The following is a 16,587-nucleotide window of genomic DNA, read 5'->3' as shown; positions in this document are numbered from 1 at the left end:
ACTGATAATCTGAATATGACAAATGACTTATTAATCATAATAAAGTACAAAAAATGTCAAATAGCTTAAGAATATTGCAACTTAAAATCCAAAATGTTAATAGAATCAAGATTTCTCCTAGCCCATGATGTGAAAAACTAAGAGAAATAAAAGTCAAACTAGAAAATATCTGGCCTCCTCCAGAAAAATCTCCAATGAAGGAGATTTTTGATTCAACACTGATATTTCAAACAAGATGATACAGAATGTTTGAGATGACAGAAGGATGCCGTTTTATAGAAAAGTAATATAAAAGCCTGAAAATTACCAGAAAATTAAATGAAACAATAGGTAGTCATAGAGGAAATTAGTCAGTGCATTACCTTCTTCCCATTCCGTTTATTTACAACAGGAACCCTCTCTTCTCCAGTTAAGGTGTTAATATCCAATTTATTAGGATTTCGACACCTGTGCCGTTTTTGCTTCGGTTTCTGAAATGGGGAAAACAGCACATCTGCACTCTTCTAAAGAAAAGAAAAAGGGCAATTATTTCCTAGACATGAATGCTTAATTTATAAAAATATATGTACAGTTTACATATAAACATTAACAATAGCATTAAGACTATTACATGTTTAACAGTAATATTTTAAAGCTAAGACTTTTCAAATGCATAATATATCCAAAACAATGATCCAAGCTTAAGCTTTTCAAATAGGTCAGAGACCACAATTTGTTTTGACACTTTCAATATTTACAAGTACTTTGCTTATTTTACATATTGTAAAGTTTTTTTTAAAATATCCTAGGAACTTTGTCACATATAAATAAAATGGTAAAATAATAAAATAGAAGGAGAGTATTCACTTACTGGTACATAACTTGGCATATCAAGAGTATACATGGGATGCAATTTAAGCCATTCAACTAAATCCTTGTTTTTAGGTGCATCTTCTCCCACTAGTCTGGTCCCATCTTCCATATTAATGACAGGAATATGAGTATCAGGATCCAGTTGCCCAGGAGATGGAATGTTTCTTGCTGGAGGAGGTTCCATTTCTTCATCAAACACTTTGGTCACTTCTGCATCTTCCTGCAGAACGTTCAAAATTCCATTAACTTTCAACATAATGCTAATTCAACAGGAGTGATGCATACAATTCCTAATTTAAATAGGGAGTACTGTTAGCCTTTTAAACAATAATGACAAATGACATTAATTATTTTAAGTACTGTATGTATAGATGTACATAGCTATCTCACCATTGCTTATACATACTGTACAGTTCTATGGAGGCAAATAAAAACATGTTATGATTCCACGTATGGCAAAAAATACACAAAGGCAGTCATTATGGTTCCAGATTTATTTTCTATGTTCATTACATGCCCTATCCCAATATTAGGAATGGGCAATTTCCTAGTGGGTGCCAATAAAAAGCAAACAAAAAACAACAACAATAACAACAACAAAAAACCACCCCGAGGGTTTTCAAGGGCTTCAGGAAAAAATGACTGCTGATATTTTTAGAATAGCTGCTGCCAGAATGTTTTTTTTCTTTTTTCTTTTGCATTTTGAAGGGAATTAAGAAGAGACATGTATCTTTAATCTTCTCCAAATAAAAAAATAAATAATCAGCTCTCAAATGCTTCAGGAGTAAGTTAAACATTTTATCTTATATATTATGAAATATTCTGGAAACAGCTATAGAGTTGCATAAGGTCCACAGGTTGGGCCCTATGTTTGTGATAATTATGCTGCATTTTCTTTTTTAGAAAATAATGTAATGGAAATATCTTCTTACTGCTGTTAGAGATGCTTGCTTGCCGCTTATAAATAAAAGATCAAGACCTTCCACGTTTTTCCTTCTTCCTCTTCTCCTTTTCATGGGTGGCTCGACATCAATTAAGGAACCATTTAGCAGATGTCTTGTGGGTGTGCGAGAAAGGCCTGCTTGTAGCAGCTCCATTTGACTTTTAAAGGCATCAGACACTGGTGTCGAAACAGTAGGTAACAGAAACTTTGAAGGAACAGCTGAAAAAGTTGAGGTAGAACTTGTTGCCTCCCGTGAGGCTTTTGATAAGTCTACAATTTTTTCTTGCCCATTTTCAGAGACAATCTTTGATTCTCGCAATTGGGCAACCATTTCCATTAAATTTCTCCTCTTGGCTGCCCTTTCAGCCTCAATTTCAATCTTCCTCCTCCGCCTCCTCCGCTGACGTGGAACTGATAAATTGAGTACATCTTCCTAATGAAAAATTAACATATATCATTATGAGCAATGACTTTAACCATTGCTTTTTTAAAAGAAATGTGTTCAATTTTTACTGCATTTCCATTTTTGAAAAATGGAAAAATCATAATATGATGGCACTGTCCCAATCAATAATATTTTTTGGTCTGGCCAACATTAGATATTTTATTTATTTATTTATTTATTTATTAGATTTCTAGACCGCCCCCTCTCCCCAGTTAATTATGATTTTTGCCTAATGAAAAATGTGTCATAAAAACTACTTTCAATCTAAATGTTATTTATTTTTGTTTATTTTTTCTGGCAAAAGTGGAATTTAATTGCCATATGTGTTTTTTGCTGCTATTTTGGCCTTTTCCTTTTGTTAAACAAAACATGCCTTAGATAACTGAGGAGATACAGAGACATCTTCACTGCCACTGATGCTGGCCTGACCAACCATGGAGAGTTCAGCAAAGCTTCTTTTCTGTAGAGGATTGTCCACAGCTGCTGGCATATACCCTGGTATAAGCCCCTGGAAATCAAACATCTGGCGTCTATTTACTGGCCACTTTCCCTTCAGCACTGCTTCACAGATGCTGTCTAATCGGTTGATCATTACTCGATCCTGCAAAAGGGAAATACAAAATCTGCATTATTGTAGATTTACTAATTTTAGATCCAAAGTAATTGAAATTCTGCATTTAAAAAGTATTCTCAATCACCCTGAAATTAAACTGAATGCACATAAATGAAGAACAAACATTATTGCTGTTGGTAATAAAAATAAACAAAATATTGGATGTGCAGTATTTTTTCCTAAGTGTTTGCTATTACTCAGACGTTTTAAAATTCAAGCCGAATTGACAAGTAATAGTGCAACTACTACATAATGAATAATATAATCTTTACTCTCAACAACTTTGTCTTAGGTAGGTCAGAGACAACACCATCTGTAATTCTGTCCTAGGAAGTGGCCCTTTATTAGTGTCACTATTAATAAAGTTTAACTTTGTGAAAAGGCTACCAATCTAGGAACATCCCATAAATGTCAGTTTTCATTCCACACCCATTATCACTTCAAGTTCCACTCAAGCATGTATACTGAAACAGTTTAATTACAGCATGCTCAAAATAAAAGCAAATACAAAATGCAGCATTGCTGCATAGAAATTACTTTGAATCTTAATTGCATATTTTGGAACTTTTAAGTTCCAAAATATGCAATTACATAATGCCCTTCTGATTTTTCTGAAGAAAGTTAAATTACTTGGCTAATAATATTTGCTTTTAAAATCTGAATGCTCTAAAATTATGTTTTTGTGTGCTGCTATTTACATGAATATATTACATTTTCTGCTAGTGGTGTTATTTGTTCATTTGTACCATACTATATTAATTGATTTACATTATTTTTTGAAGTTTATTGTAAACTAGCAATACATTAATTTTAAGCCACTTTCTGTGGAAACACAGTTATCAGTATTTTGAATCACAAATATTTGTCCAAAGTAATAATTAATATTTGGAAATTATCAATTGATAACCAGATAGGATTAATCTTCAGTAAACTACAAAATAGAATAAAAGCTGCCAGCAGATTTCAGCAGCTGTAGCCTGCTGCTTGTTTTCCCCAGGAATAAGCCTATTATAGGCAAGGTTATTTTCCCCTAATCCAGATGGCCCCGTTATGGTGATTAGGAAGCTTAAGACTTTTACTACTTTATTTTTTTCTAGCACCCAGTGAAATCAGAAACTGAGATGTATATGAAGCTAATACAATTTCAGTATGAGAATTTTATCTATTCTAAATTTTAGGAGTATTTTTTAAAAAGTGAAAGCTATGAGATAGTCTAATAATCCTTTTTAAGATTATAAAAAAACAAAAAAATATAGCCCATCTACATTACAATATTTAGGAAATACCATAATATTTATTTTAAGTTCTTAGTTTCTGAATAACAGGCCTAGAACATATCTCTTAGGTGATAGGGAATGGAAAAGGAAGTCTCAGTCTGAAATTTCACTTTATTTTCCTGTTCTATTATTATGCAGAAAAGCTAGAATACCTCTAATTGAATCCACTTCAGTTGAGAAAATCAGATATGTTTAGCTGCTGAGAGCCAAACCTGTAAATACTTCATATTCTTCTTGAGTGCCTCTCATCCCCCTGAAGAGAATCTGCTCTATAGCTTACAGAATTGAATTATGATATACACTATTAAGTAATTCAGAACTGATAACTTTTCAGAAATCAAATCCTAATCATGTTATATACCGAACAAACCTTAGGCCAAAAAGAAAAAGCAAATGTTCTTTCATGAAGCAGCTGGGCTACGGATGGGTCTCCATCTTCCATATAAAATCCATCACGCGTTTCATCCCTTGCAGTACTCAGGGATGCATTGCTTTCTTCATCAAAATTCTTATTCCGAGAAATCATTCCTGTCGAGAAATAATAATCACCAAAAATTAGTTCCCCCAAATAGGACAGTTATTTATAGTATAATAAATTTTATACGATCGTTAAATCTTTGATTGAACAAAGTACTGGGAATTTTTCGGTACATCATAATGGACAAATGCATTTTTATGTTTGAGATGAAATTAGAAGAAAAAATTCCAAGAAATTCTCATAGAAAAATTATATTTTAGTAAAAATTATAAATCTATGGTATTTTATTTAGTAAAATCACAATAATTTTCTAGGATGATTTCTGATTTACTTGAATTATATCATTTTGTTCTTCTATATTCTATTTTATTGCAGTTTAAAGTAAATAACAGATGACAGTGCTATTTCTAAAACATTTACATGTTACCCTTTATTTGTTAGAACCAAATAAAATATTAGCTATCAAACTCTATTCTCAAGTTCTCTTGTCCATTCCTAATCATCTTTCTTTATAACAGCACAGCAATATTGATGATTAAGCCTGTGCTTAGTTTCAGAAAGCAATAATGAGGTCAAACAATCTTGGCAAGTGCCTTAAGAACATGGTACATAATATTATATAACACATAAGGATTTGTAGACAGATGTAGAAATTCCTTGGTAGAAAAATAAATGTGAAAATGTTTATTGAAAAGAAAATACTAAAGGCTTGCGCATTCCTAGTACTGTACTTTAAACAGTTTGAGTGAGATCAGACTTGAGAATCTTAAGTCTACTGAAAGAACTGCTAAGATCTGGTCTGTCAATAGTCAAAATAATTCTTAGTTCAGGTTGTATCTACAATTACCTTCAGGTTGTGAAGATTCTTCTGACTTGTCATCATCATCAAGTTTTTCTTCTTCATCATCTTCCGAACCTTTTTCGGAAATTGATTTAGGATCAACTTCTGTAATCAGTTCTGTATCTTTTATTTCACATTTTACAGGAGCAACCTCAACCTCAGCCTCCTCCTCTTCTTCCTCCTTATCACTTTTTACTGCAACATCTGCTCCCTCTTCCTCCTCCTCCTCCTCCTCCTTATTGCCAGACTTTTCTGTGGCTGGTACTTTTTCAACTCCTTCCCCTTTAACCTCAGCTTGTTCTGTAAGTTTTTCATCTTGTACTAGTGAGGTTGGGACAATAGACATTGACTGACCACAGCAAACACCCAGTGGATTTAATAGAGATATGGTAGTTAGATTACCACCACCTCTATTTTGAGCAAAATTTTTATGAGAATCAAGAAAAGAAAGTTCAGGATCATTTAGAATGTGATAATCTGTCCTGCTGACTCCATGTTTAGCAGCTCCAATCAATAAATCTTTATCGTGTTTGCCACACTCCCACCATTCTGGTAAATCCAAACTTGGCTGACACAATTTTAGCCTCTCTGCCAATAGTGGATGATGGAGAACCTGCTCACGGACTTTTCTCAAGAGTTCTATACGATATAAAGTTCTAGAAGCACGTTCTTCAGTGATTGGCTCAATCACAGTAGAAAGATCAGGAGGTTCTATAAGGAAAAAAAAGGAGTACATAGAAATTAGGAAAGTTTTAAAATTACTACATATTAAGCAATAGTCTATACTATTTGATTTTAAGAAGATAGTTTTTTTTAAAGTTGTATAATATAAATTATCACTGGATTTCAAATAATTCCCAACTTGAAATAAACCCAATCAGCAACCCTGCCCCCAAAACTAAAGCAAATGTAAGAGAATCTCAGTTGCTCTTCATTGTTTCAAACTTGGCTTGGGATCTTAAAGGCCTCAGCTCAGTTGCTGAAGTGTTAGAATCAGCTGTTGTGTATTTTCATTTTTATCCTTTACTGAAATATAGTGTAGCATAGTGGTCAAAATGTTGGACTAGCACTGAAGAGGTTCAAGTGCAATCTTAGCAGTGGGTGGCTCTGTATCAGATACATTCTTTCAGCCCAAACTATCTCACAGGAATATTGTGGGGAAAACCTGGAAGAGGAATGACATTGTTTCTGCCTCAAGCTCCTAAAGGAAAGCCAGGATATAAATCTAACAAAAATAGTAAATAGATAGATAATCCCTAGGTCTATGTGATAGTTCAGAGAAGGGAGTAGAGCTCCTAAAGAGTCTATTATTAGTCACAACTGTTCTACAGAGGAATGCACCCACTCCTTTGAGGGTTAAGTCTAGTAGGAACAAGGGTGCCTATAATAAGCTCAATCTTCAATATCTGAAGCCAGTTTTTACTTGCATTTTTTAAAATATCTCTTTAATATATTTTTTCCCCTAATTTTATTTAATTAGAATGCTACAGTTGCAAACTTATAGCATGTGTGATCACAACTGCTGGAAAAAAGGAAAGGGTAAAAGAGAAAATAAACATGGATCCTTAAATATCTTAAAGTATCTAAAGTATCTTTTAGTATTATGGAAAACAATGGGCTTGCCTTCATCTGGTTTGGCTGGCATTCGACACACACGCCTGCACATAGCTACAAAACAACTGAAGTATTTCTCCAAACTTTCATCAGATTTCTTATCAAGTCTGGCAAAAGCTCTGAACTGGTTCCAATCAAACTGTTGCTTTATAGGGTCAAAAATAACTCCAAAAGTAGATACAACACGATAAAAATCTGCTTCCTCTCTTCTTGTCCACCTAAAAACAAAGAGATTAGTATATCAGGATATTTCCAAAAGTCCAACTGAATATCTGCTTGCATTCTAAAGACTGTAATTTATGTTGCAAGGCAATACTCATTTCCATAAGAAAGCTTACGGAAACTTACTTTTGACGTTTTTCTGTTATTATAGCTTCTCTTTCTGCTTCCAGTGCTCTCACTTCTTCACGAGGTCGCCGTCGACGCCGGTCAGTCTTCATTAGTGCTTCTTGCCTCATTTGTTGCCTTTTATAACTACGTTGATAGGCAGTAATGAGACGGCGCAAACGAGTAGTCAGGGTTGAAGTGCTTGGCCAGTAGAGTTGACCAAAATCAGCACTATTGTCACTGTGCTTGCCTGGAGAATATTATCAAGGAAGATAAGAGGTATTCATAATTAAAGACAAATACTAGTTCACAAAATATTATCATAAAAACAGGTAACAAAAACATTTGTGATAATAAATCCCTCAGAGTTAAAGGAAATTTCATGAAAAGGCCTTTGAATTACTACCGTGAACAGTTTTCTTAACTGTATTCCAAAGGCAAATGACCCAAAGAGTAATGTTCATACTCAATCCACTTGGTGTGATTTTGTATAGACTTGGAAATGTAGTTTTCAGAACTACAAACTTTAATACACATTGGATCACATTTTTAGTGTTATCCTCTTTTTTCTTCCATTCATCACCAAGTTTTTCCAAAATATTACCTGCATGGAGCTCTAGAGATTCTTCCTTGTCAGAAGGTGAGTTTGCAAATTCCTTTGATAAAAAAGAAAATGTAATGAATAATAGTGTTCAAGCAAGCACAATAATTAAATTTGAACACATACACAACACACACAATCATGGAAAACACACAATTTCAAAATAACGTACTTATAAAGCATGAATATTATAAATTATTACATCTTACATCAATTTCATCCTTGAATAGAATTCTGGTTGGTTTATATTCTGGGTCTTCATCTTCTCTATCAAAATCACCTCTAAATGAAATAAAATCCAGAAAATATCAGAGCTAATAAATCAAAACGTTTTTCAGTGCTTACCTATGCAGCATATGACAGACAATAATAAAAAAAAGAATCCTGAAGCAAAAGGAAATCCTCCTCAGCAACGCCTATTGTTACAATAAAAATGACTATTATTTTTATTTTCCTCAATATAAACATTATTTTGAAACTTTCCTATGTATGAGAATCCACAAATGTGATGCAATAGGTGAAGTCAGGCCAGCATACACAATACAGTACAAGTTTATTAATTTTTTTATCATGTCCTGCTTACCCATCGCCACCATCTGTTAATAGATCTGTCCCTCTCTGCTCAGCAGCAATGGCCTTGGCATCAGGCATGCCAACCCTTTCCAAAAAACATAGAGTAGAGTCTGCTCTCATAGAATTGTACTTCTCATAGCCTGCATTCAGATAAACATAAAAAGACCAATATCTATCAACAAGAATCCTTACAGATTATACTGTTATACTGATCATAAACTAAGAAAACCTTATTGTAAAAATCCCTTCAAGCAGTGATACGGTCAATGAAGATCCCGAAAAATGTGTGAATAAGTGATAGAAGAGAAAGAGGAATATGGTAAATATTTATACTGGACACCTAGAGAAAAGTGCTTATGAGTTGCCCTTCTTCCTCTACATGCAATCTAACTACCTTATTTTGGTTGTTCTGGTCACATTGAAACCAGGGCATTATGCTGGACATACATACATAGGGAAATATGTAGGATGACGCCTGTCTGTAATATGATACTGATCCCATCATAGCTTTCAGACTGCTGTTTTTTTTTCTTACTGACCACATTGACTAGATGGAAAACGGCAGATCCCAACAGTGCGTGGCATCAACGTGGTTTTTAGGCTAGATTTGCCTCAGTTGAGCCCACAACAGAACTCCTGTATATAGGTAGAGCAGCACAATTCAATTAGGATTTATTTCACAACACACTCTCCTTAACCGCTCTACGGTGTCAAGCCAAAATGTAATCATGAAAGATTTTATAAGCCTTCATTCTCTCCTTTAGACAATCTAGCCTGCTGAGAATGCTGCACCGAACTCCAGAGAACTGGGATTATAATCAGGATTTGCCCACTGTATATAGCATGCCAACTCTACTTCCCTAGTCTTTCAAAGTTAACAAGGCTGTATCCCACTCAAGGGAGCCCATAGTTTTCAGCACTGACATTTGTGAAATATTGCTTGGAACAAAGCCCAGGAGGCACTTGTACAGATTAATAGCAGAGGTTAAGCCCACCATCCACTTTGACACTAACTGGCAGAATTAGCAAGTGAACAATGTTGGAAGCAGAGTTTATGGAGAACTGTAAAACTATTTGGCTATTATTTAAACAAATATGGTTTTATGGTATTTGCAGCCAAGAAAGTAATGTTTTCTTCTGAAATATTCTGCAAACATTTAAAAACAGCATCTGATATTTACAACTCAAATACATTTTTTTTAATGCAGAAGGAAAAAAAGGAACAGAAGCCAACAGTTCTTTGGAACTATACTTGTTAATATTATGACTGAATATTGGTGTAACAGAAAGCTTTACCAAGAAGCTCTGTTCAAAGTATGACATCACTCACCATGTTTGAATACTCCAATTAAGAGAGATTTATCTGCCTCTTTATCCCACCAATCCATTGGAACCTCTGCATGAAATGGTTCAGGAATCCAAATATCAATCTCACTAAAAAAAAGTTAGCATTTCCAAATAATTTTAGATGCTGGCATAAGTATCAAAAGATCAAACTTGTATAATTGTAACTAAACAAAAAATTAAGTATGCAAAAAACCTCCCCAAATGGTATACTTTTTTTCCACTTTAAATCTTTACATTAGATTTATAAATTAAAATTGTTCACTGATATTCTGTTGAAGTAGTTTATTTCATGAAATTAACAATTCTTTACCCTTAATGAACAACCAAAATATGCAGCAGTTTAATAAAAGAGCATAAACAGACAAGTTTAATCTTTAACTTTTTTATGATCATAAATAAATATTCACACAAACCATGATCGTGAAGCACAAATAAACTTGAATTTGCACTAACCTTGAATCAGAACCCTCTAAGATCTTGTCAGCTTGGTCCCCTATAACTTCTTGCCTCAGATAGTACAGCATGCGGACACGCAGCAGGACCCTGGAGAGGAAAACAGAGAGGGGAAAAAGTTCTTAACTTCAGGACTGTTTGCCAACAGTGGCTTTTGGCAGCTGCTGCTGTTCATCCATCATCCTGCCAAGGCTGATTAGCCATGCTGTATGGTAGGCTTGAAGCGTGACAGATGGTGGCACATAATCACCTCTGTGTGGTGCTTTCTGCTGGCTTCCAACAGGCCTGCCTGGCAACCGCTTAGACTGCACAGAGAGCGATCGAGCTCAGCCCAACCCAGGCGCATTTCATTTAGTTCTACCTAGTGCAGCTTGTGAAGTTTAGACACGTACTCTACCACTGCCTCTGAAGTATTGAAGCAAGTTTGTAAACAACTGAGCAGATGGCTTTCAGTAACTGTTCTGCTTCATTATCTCATAAAATTTCCTCAGCTGCTGCCTTAATACCATTTTTGGAAGCACATCAGAAGTTGTAGGAATAAACGAGATATAAAATCTGCTTTTACTACCTTACAATAAACCCCCAGCATGGAATGTTAACTTGTTAGATTACACAAACCTTTGCTTTAAAAAATAGGAAAAAGTCAAGTGTTTTCTTAAGAAATTATTTTGTAAAAAGTTTTTGCCAAATTTACTTCTCTTATTATCTTAGAAGACAACAGAACATATCACATTTAGCTTCACTGTGTAATTCCTCTAAAAGAATATAGACATTTATTTTGGAGCCATAATCCTATATTCATACTCAAAAGACCAAATTGATGTAATTAAACATCTACTCTCTTCCACTCTCAACGATGCTAGAAAACTATTAAAAGAAATACACTGAAAAAGCATATTCTACTTGAACTACTAATGATGTGAGCTGGCAATATGTGTACCACATCTCTCCCCCCATCCCATTTTCTGAAGCTCCTCATCCCCACAGAATAATGTTGTCCAACTGGGAAAAAAGCCCAAAGGTATTCCTGCCTTTTACTTGGTTAGCCATGTATATCTAGTAGTTTGGGCAACACCCCTGCAGCTTCTATTCCAGCCCTTTCTGCATAGTAATAAGACACCCCAAAGCACCTGTAATATTGTAAAGTCTTTGGGACACCAATTTTTAATGTAGTATGCCTACAGAATAAAAAGCAATATTTGAGACACTGTTTCTAATCTAGAAATCATTCTACACAAATGCAAAACAATTTTCAACATAGACAGCACCTAGTGACAAACCTTCGAAAAGAAAGAGCATAGCTTATTTAATAGCTGCCTTATATAATATTTACTATCAATTAATAAATGAAACAATATACATGTCTGTCCATCTATCAGACAAATTCTGAATAACAAACGAAAACATAATACAATTTAAAGAAAAAGAACAAAAAAGACAACAAAGGGTCCAATAAAAGTCTCACAGCTATAGATCCCACATTACCACCACCACCAAATTATGAAGGCCAATAAGGTGGATTTGTCTTTTTATAGAGGAAGTATGTGATGCTAGCTAAACAGCTGTGCTGCTCTTAGATTTCAACTGCCCTGGTAAATAACTGGCATTTCTGTCTTTAAAAAACAAAATACTCCAGAGACTTAGTGGTCTTTAACAACCACAACTGCAAGGGTTCTTCAGCTGGTCAAGTACATACCAATATGGAATAAATTAGAGTTCAGCATTGCTGGGTTCAAAATTCTAATAAGTAACTTAGTTAGGAAAGAACCCATCCTCCAACTTCAAGGAGTTGGCATCCTGCATTTAGCTAAAACGAAGCCATTTCTACACGTAAATGGGCCTACGTTATCCTTTGATTTCAGAAATTTTTTTTATTTTTTAAAAAAGTTTAATATTAATTTAATGGAGCTTTTTGGAATTATATTGTCCTTCAAGTTTTTTGTACTCCTTTCTTCCCTTTTTCATACCTTTTCAATTATTTACAATTTATATATTCAAAGTAAAAGTTCACTTGAGATCATGCTATCCAATTCAACATACCCTGCAATATTTGCTGACGCAAAATATTAAAAAACCCGTTGTTATAGGTTCTTTTTTATTTCTAGATATTGCATTTAAAAAAAGAATCTGTCACACACAGTCATTGTTGAGTTGGTCAGCCTATAAGTTTAAAGAGAAAGAATATGAGAGAGAGAGAGAAAGAGAGAGAGGTGGTGGGGAGGAGGGGAGGAGGAGGAGAGAGGGAGGAAGATGATTGTAAAAGGAGATGGCTACACTATCCTGACCATATTATCATTTTACAGAAGATGCAATTGTAAATTTATTTATGAATTTATTAATCACTTTGTTCAAAGCAACTTTTAAGAAGCATATTTAGAAATGTTAAATGGCCATCCTTCTCAGTACATAATTTTGAGTGATTTATAAGGAAAAAAAAATAAGAGAAGCCATATAAAATGAGCCCCTCTAACAAAAAATAATAATAATACCAAAACGCCTAAATGCCATATCATAAACTTGCAAAATCGACACAATGTTTATAGAGATTCTTTAATACCCTGGCCCTATGCAGGAGGAAAAAAACATGTCTTAACAGTCTTCCAGAAGGTCAAGAAAATGCACAAATCAATAATCATAGTCAGTACAATAATAATGATATACTACACAATAAATGAATTACAATATGTAACTACAATTAAAAATTATGATTTGTAGAATAGACTTTTATGATGAACAGTTACATGTTAAAGAAAACAATATACTTTCTAATACATAATTTATGAGGAACATGAGCTAAATGTCTTTTATTGCTCATGATTCATTTTCATCAGTTTTTTCCATCACATATGTTGTTCAAAATCGCAACATTTCCAAAAGAGATAATTTCAAAATAAATATGATTAAAAGTACAGCCTGTTCCTTATCTCACCTCATAATGGCCATAGAACATGTCATATAATTTAACACTTTATTTGAATAGCATGTAAGGATTAAATACACACCAGGCTCATAAAAAATAAGTTCTAATAATTCAATGAACTAAGACCAACCACATTTTAAATATTGACAGCAACTTAAATTGACCATATTGATAAGACAAACAGTAATCAATAATCAGTAAAATGTTCAGCATTAACCAAAGTAAGAATGTGTATGGGTCTATACTATTAAACAGTGACAATGATGAAGCATAATTTAAAGATTATCTTTATAGTAATCTACATGACCTATAGTATGGTCCTAGATTTTGAGTTCCATTAAACATTAAAGTTCAAGTCAAAATGGGTCAAATTAATTTAATTGATTAACTTACTTATTACAGTGATGTTTGAGATGTTTCTTATAGCTGTCCTCCTGAAACAAGGCATCTGGATTACAGCTGGCTAGCCAGTCAGCATTCTGAAGCATTGGTTGTGAACTCTGAGCTTTTACTTTTTTGCCTTTTCTCCCCCGGGGCACTGGAGCAGACAAGCCTAAGAAATGTACACATGCATGGTTTTTCAGCATTAACCCTGACACCATGTCAAAGGAGGCCATCTGCCTGTGAAATCACTTTCTCACAGCCCTTTATCATTATGGTATGGACTTCTAGAAAACTAGGTTGGACTTTACACTACTCCATTCCATGATGACAATATCATAGTTAAAGACACCATGCAGTAATTGAAAACAATTAGAAAACCACAGAATGCTATTGTACAAATTTACCCTCGTATGCACTCTGCTTAAAATCCCATGCACTTACCTGGGTGTTAATCCTGTTTTAACTCAGTTTCTGAATAGCATAGCTAGAATTGTGTTGCAAATTATGAAAGGTGCAGAATAACATAAACATGTTACAGCATATTCTACATATATGTAATTTAAAGATATTGTAGAATTTTATACATTAGCTGAAGTTGCCAAAGTTAAAAATATTTCAGTTCCATTAACATGACATAAGAGATGATAGGATGTAATAATGTTTCACTGTGGCTGGATCATGCTCAATGTTTACATCCCATTATTCTGCCAATGAACTTAAAATAATGTTATAGCCTTTCAGCAACTCTGAAACAAACTGCTCACTTAGAACAATCCAATGACCTTCTCCCACACAGAAGCAAATGCTAAAGAACTGCGCAACATATGCTGGTACAAAAAAGCTTATTTAATGCACAAGGGAAGTATATAGCTAAGCAGCAATTTTAATCATTTGCAATTAAAACAAAATGGCATTTTATAGGGAAAAGATTACATTGAGGATTCTGACATTGAGGATTTTTATGCAGTAGATACTAGTGGTAAAAGAAACTTTGTGAACCCTTTAGAATTATCTGAGGGATTATGATTAAATAAACAATCATAGAATTATACAGCTGGAAGGGAACTTGGAGGTTTTCAAGTCCAACCTCATGCCCAAGGCAGGAAACCTTATACCAACCTGGACAAATGGTTGTCCAATTTTCTTTTGAAAACCGCCAGCAATGGCGCACCAACAACTCTGGGAGACAAGCTGTTCCCCTGGTTAATTATTCTCATTGTCAGAAAATTTCTCCATAGTACCAGGTTGGATCTCTCTTTAACAAGTTTCTTGATTAACTGTACGGTGTTATGTTTTTACTGAATATACAGTACTGAGTCAATATTCAGTGTCTTTGTTGTAAAAAGTTTTTGATATTCAAGGATGAACAAATCTTTTAATGGGGGAGGTCAACTTATATGTTCCAGGAAATGAGATGAGCATCAAATATGAATTGGAGAACCCATTCTCTATTAAATTTTTTTGTATTCAATGGTCACAGTCAAAGTCTGCTCAGACAACCATATCTCATATCAGTATTCATCAGTCTACCGTTAGGTAAATATTTAAGAAAAGTAGTATGCATGTAAAGGTATAATGGATTAAACCTCTTTTCTCATAAAGGCATGTAGCATCCAACTCAAACATATATTTAAAAAACCTAAATGATCCAGCAGCTTATTCCAATAGTTCATTTTAGAGAAAATAGTTCATTCCAACAAAAGAACCTTACCATGAAGCATCATGGGGGAAATATCATAGTTTGGGATCCTTTTGCAAATTCAGGCCTTAGCTTGCTCATTATAACTGAGAGGACAATGGACTATGGCTTTATACTATACATTGTACAAGGTAATGTCAGTAATTGTCCATGAGTTGAATCTTAAATGGATGTAGGTCATAAAGGACAATAATGCTAAATACACAGGTAAAACTATAATAGAAAAACAGAACTAATTTCATTTTTAGAATGGCCAATCAAAGCTTTAATCTTTGCCAAATTGAACTATTGGGGCATAACTTTAATGAGCAGTTGATGTAAGGCAGTCCAAAAATTAAATGAAGCCGTTCAATAAGAGGAGTGGCCAAAATACCTCTAAACTGATGTATAGGATTGAATAACAAATACAGGAAGTATTTGGCTGAAGTTTCTAAAAGAGGTCCATCAATTAATAAATTTGAAACTTCACATATTTTTCCAACAAAGTATATGTAATCACAAGGATTACATTTATTAACTGGATGAAAATATTGCAGTAACAACTCAATTGCAGAACATCTTTTTTTTTGCATAGAAAGGTTCTTAACTTTGAACTTTAGCATCTACTTATACAACCAGGAAAGATTCTATATGCATATCTTAAGAGCCATGCCATTCAGGGTACAGATAACCCTTGCTTAAAAACCACTCATTGAGTGACTTTTCAAACTTACAATAGCATTGAATGATTGGTACTTACAACTAGTCCTTGTACCTATGGCCGTCACAACATATCTGCAGTCACATGATTGAAATCTGGTTCTCAGTGACCAGTGCTGTGTGATTGCCATTTGCCAGTTTTCCAAAAGCAAGGTCAATGGGGAAACTGGCAGGAGGTCACAAATGGTGAATATATGACAGTGTGCTTAACAATGTCATGGGATTTGCTTAACTACACTAACTGGAAGTAGTTGTTGTGCTTTACAATTGCATTGCTTAGTGACAAAAAATTGGCTCCAGTTACTGTCTTTTTCTGTAATGAAGCAGACACACTAATTGTCTGTCATAATGCTACCTAGTTTCCCAAATTTAACTGACAAAAGAACAGTGATACCTCTGAACTTTTACATACTCATTATAGAAATGGCCAAGATAAATCTTTGAGAGGAACATTTAGCATTGAAATATCAGATGAAGACACAAACGTGTAATTCTCAGTGACACAGAGTAAGATTAACAAC

At 34.1% G+C, this 16,587-nt stretch overlaps 1 protein-coding gene across 7 annotated transcripts in view; it reads right to left on the bottom strand.

Annotated features, from left to right (window-relative positions):
* CHD7 (chromodomain helicase DNA binding protein 7) overlaps positions 1-16,587 on the bottom strand; it is a 200,897-nt gene that overhangs the window by 3,919 nt on the left and 180,391 nt on the right. For 6 of the 7 annotated variants that reach the window (XM_081952139.1, XM_081952138.1, XM_081952135.1 and 3 more), the window contains 14 exons: positions 13,678-13,837; positions 10,365-10,454; positions 9,895-9,998; positions 8,575-8,704; positions 8,201-8,273; positions 7,995-8,046; positions 7,412-7,640; positions 7,073-7,281; positions 5,456-6,160; positions 4,501-4,658; positions 2,610-2,841; positions 1,785-2,224; positions 851-1,072; positions 363-503 (listed from right to left, as the gene is read on the bottom strand). In XM_081952139.1, the coding sequence (XP_081808265.1) occupies positions 363-503; positions 851-1,072; positions 1,785-2,224; positions 2,610-2,841; positions 4,501-4,658; positions 5,456-6,160; positions 7,073-7,281; positions 7,412-7,640; positions 7,995-8,046; positions 8,201-8,273; positions 8,575-8,704; positions 9,895-9,998; positions 10,365-10,454; positions 13,678-13,837 (2,945 nt within the window). The remainder of the gene's footprint in view (positions 1-362; positions 504-850; positions 1,073-1,784; positions 2,225-2,609; positions 2,842-4,500; positions 4,659-5,455; positions 6,161-7,072; positions 7,282-7,411; positions 7,641-7,994; positions 8,047-8,200; positions 8,274-8,574; positions 8,705-9,894; positions 9,999-10,364; positions 10,455-13,677; positions 13,838-16,587) is intronic. The other variant, XM_081952140.1, reaches the window with a different exon arrangement.

The sequence above is a fragment of the Natrix helvetica genome (assembly GCF_964273705.1).
Source record: "Natrix helvetica genome assembly, chromosome: 4".
In the NCBI taxonomy this organism is placed as follows: Eukaryota; Metazoa; Chordata; class Lepidosauria; order Squamata; family Natricidae; genus Natrix; species Natrix helvetica.
Note: the sequence above shows the minus strand (reverse complement) of the source record. Positions and strands in the feature narration are given on the sequence as shown.